Source organism: Limulus polyphemus, unplaced genomic scaffold, assembly GCF_000517525.1.
Source record: "Limulus polyphemus unplaced genomic scaffold, Limulus_polyphemus-2.1.2 Scaffold8364, whole genome shotgun sequence".
Taxonomy (NCBI): Eukaryota; Metazoa; Arthropoda; class Merostomata; order Xiphosura; family Limulidae; genus Limulus; species Limulus polyphemus.
The window spans coordinates 21,411-24,371 of record NW_013673974.1 but is presented as its reverse complement, the minus strand read 5'-3'; the positions used below and the strand labels follow the sequence as shown (position 1 = coordinate 24,371).

General features: G+C 34.6%; 1 protein-coding gene across 1 annotated transcript in view; it reads left to right on the top strand.

Moving 5' to 3' along the window:
- The window catches only part of LOC106475294 (alanine aminotransferase 2-like), a 24,220-nt gene that overhangs the window by 4,006 nt on the left and 17,253 nt on the right, over nucleotides 1-2,961 (top strand). The window contains exon 3 of the mRNA XM_013935986.2: nucleotides 1,121-1,250. Coding sequence (XP_013791440.2) covers nucleotides 1,121-1,250 — 130 coding nt within the window. The remainder of the gene's footprint in view (nucleotides 1-1,120; nucleotides 1,251-2,961) is intronic.

Genomic DNA, 2,961 nt, shown 5'->3' with positions numbered 1-2,961 from the left:
TCATCAGTTCAAAACTAGAGATGACCTTCTCAGATAGTCCATTGTATAGGTTTGCGCAAACATTATGTGACAAAGAAGCATAAAACTATTTTAATATTTTGATTCATGATTACTTGAATTATATTACCAAGAAAAACTATTTCGTAAAGTGAGAAAAACTATTTGGAAAGCTTGACTAATAAATAAAACATATTTTATTTTGTTTCATTGTTGTATTTAAACTTTTCTGGTTCAAAACTCTTTTTGATATCTTATCCCGTTTCGTTGTTGTTTCTAGTTCAAAACTCTTTTTGATATCTTATCCCGTTTTGTTGTTGTTTCTGGTTCAAAACTCTTTTTGATATCTTATCCCGTTTCGTTGTTGTTTCTGGTTCAAAACTCTTTTTGATATCTTATCCCGTTTCGTTGTTGTTTCTGGTTCAAAACTCTTTCTGATATCTTATCCCGTTTCGTTGTTGTTTCTGGTTCAAAACTCTTTTTGATATCTTATCCCGTTTTGTTGTTGTTTCTGGTTCAAAACTCTTTTGATATCTTATCCCGTTTCATTGTTTTTTTTTCCTAATTTTATAATGTGTCTGTAACTGTGTCTTAATCAAAACGCCTCCCAGTGGCACAACGGTATGTCTACGGACTTACAAAACTAGAAACCGGGTTTCGATACCCGTGGTGGGCAGAGCACAGATAACCCATTGTGTAGCTTTGTACATGATTAAAAATAAACAAACTTAAACAAAACATATGTTATTTTCCAGAGGAAAGACTAGTTTCGATTAATCTATGTTATTCAAATCATTTTACACACAGAGCATTTCTTAATAAACTAGTATTAAAAGCAAAAGTGAAAAAAAAATATATATATATACCAATCTCCTTAAACACTTCTGTTGGGTATTATAGATATTTATCAAGATACTAGTTTTAGTTTATTACATTATTTGTTAATAATAATCACTGTTTTAATAACTGACGCTGTATTTGAACAGTCTACTGCTTTAAAATCTACCAAACAGTTTGTCTAACTATTGATATGTATATCATGAAAACAATCTGTTTATTTTCTTTAAACTGCTATTGTCTATTTCTCTATCCTGCATATTTATTATTATTGTTATTATCAAAGATAGACTATTTTCTGGACGAAGAGAATGATTGGGCTATTGATGTCAAGGAGTTAAGGAGGGCAATTAGAGAGTCCAGAAAACACTGTGATCCAAGAATGCTGGTGGTTATTAATCCTGGTAATCCGAGCGGTAAGTGTATATTTATATTGGACTTTCATTTCTCAAGTTTATTCAAATTATTATTAAACAACACACTGTAAAAGTAATTCGACATTTCACTAACATTGTTTATAGGAAATATGGGAGTTCTTGGGAAACATATCGTTGTTTAAGAGTTTTATTTTAATAAAAAAAAATATTTTTATTTAGTAACACAAGTTCTCCTTAAGACTCCTAAATGTGAACAAGGGATCTTCAGTCTGGCAAGAGGCCCGTCATGACCAGGTGGTTAGAGCACTCGACTCGTAATCTGCGAGACGCGGGTTTGAATCCCCGTCCCACCAAACATGCTCGCCTTTTCAGCCGTGGGGGCGTTATAATGTGACGGTCAATCCCACTATTCGTTGGTAAAAGAGTAGCCCAAGAGTTGGCGGTGGGTGGTGATGACTAGCTGCCTTCCCTCTAGTCTTACACTGCTAGATTAGGGACGGCTAGCGCAGATAGCCCTCGTGTAGCTTTGCGCGAAATTCAAAACAAACCAAACCAGTCTGGCAAGGTGTATAACTAGTAATGCACCATTTGCTAAGGTTTTTATATTACCTAATTAGTAACCCAGTGATTAGTTAACATTAAATTAATTAAATAAGATATATTTTAGGATGAAGCTTTCTCTACCTAGAATGGCAACATCTAATAAACTTTATGAGTTGAAGATTCTTAAAGAGTAAAATGATAAATATTTTATTAGTAATGTTCTAATTTAGAAATAAGTATATAAGTAAACTGGATTGGGGTATATAAGTCTCTTTGAAGCATGGTTACACTAGAAACAGTGTTGTATTTGATGTAATGATACACAGTTCTTGTCATACGTTGTCAGTAAAAACTGCCTTTTCACAGTAGAATTGCCCCCCCCCCTCAGTGGCACAGCGGTATGTCTGTGGAATTACAACGCTAGAACCCGGGTTTCGAGACCCGTGGTGGGCAGAGCACAGATAGCCCATTGTGTAGCTTTGTGCATAATTACAAACAAACAAACACAGTAGAATCACAGTGAAATGTTACGATACTACACTGAAATTTTACTTTAAAGTTAGTTTGCTGTAAAATATCGGTGTCAATTTCACTTCCTTTTTTTACAAGTTATTATTTTACAGTGACTACGGTTTATGTATGATATATCATTGACAACTGTATCGTCAGACTTCACTCCTCATGCTGTTTATGTATGATATATCATTGACAACTGTATCGTCAGACATCACTCCTCATGCTGTTTATGTATGATATATCATTGACAACTGTATCGTCAGACATCACTCCTCCGGCGGTTTATGTATGATATATCATTGACAACTATATCGTCAGACATTACTCCTCGTGCGGTTCATGTATGATATATCATTGACAACTGTATCGTCAGACTTCACTCCTCATGCGGTTTATGTATGATATATCATTTACAACTGTATCGCCAGACTTCACTCCTCATGCGGGTTATGTATGATATATCATTGACAACTATATCGTCAGACTTCACTCCTCATGCGGTTTATGTATGATATATCATTGACAACTGTATCGTCAGACATCACTCCTCATGCGGCTTATGTATGATATATCATTGACAACTATATCGTCAGACTTCACTCCTTATGCGGTTTATGTATGATATATCATTGACAACTGTATCGTCAGACATCACTCCTCATGCGGCTTATGTATGATATATCATTGACAA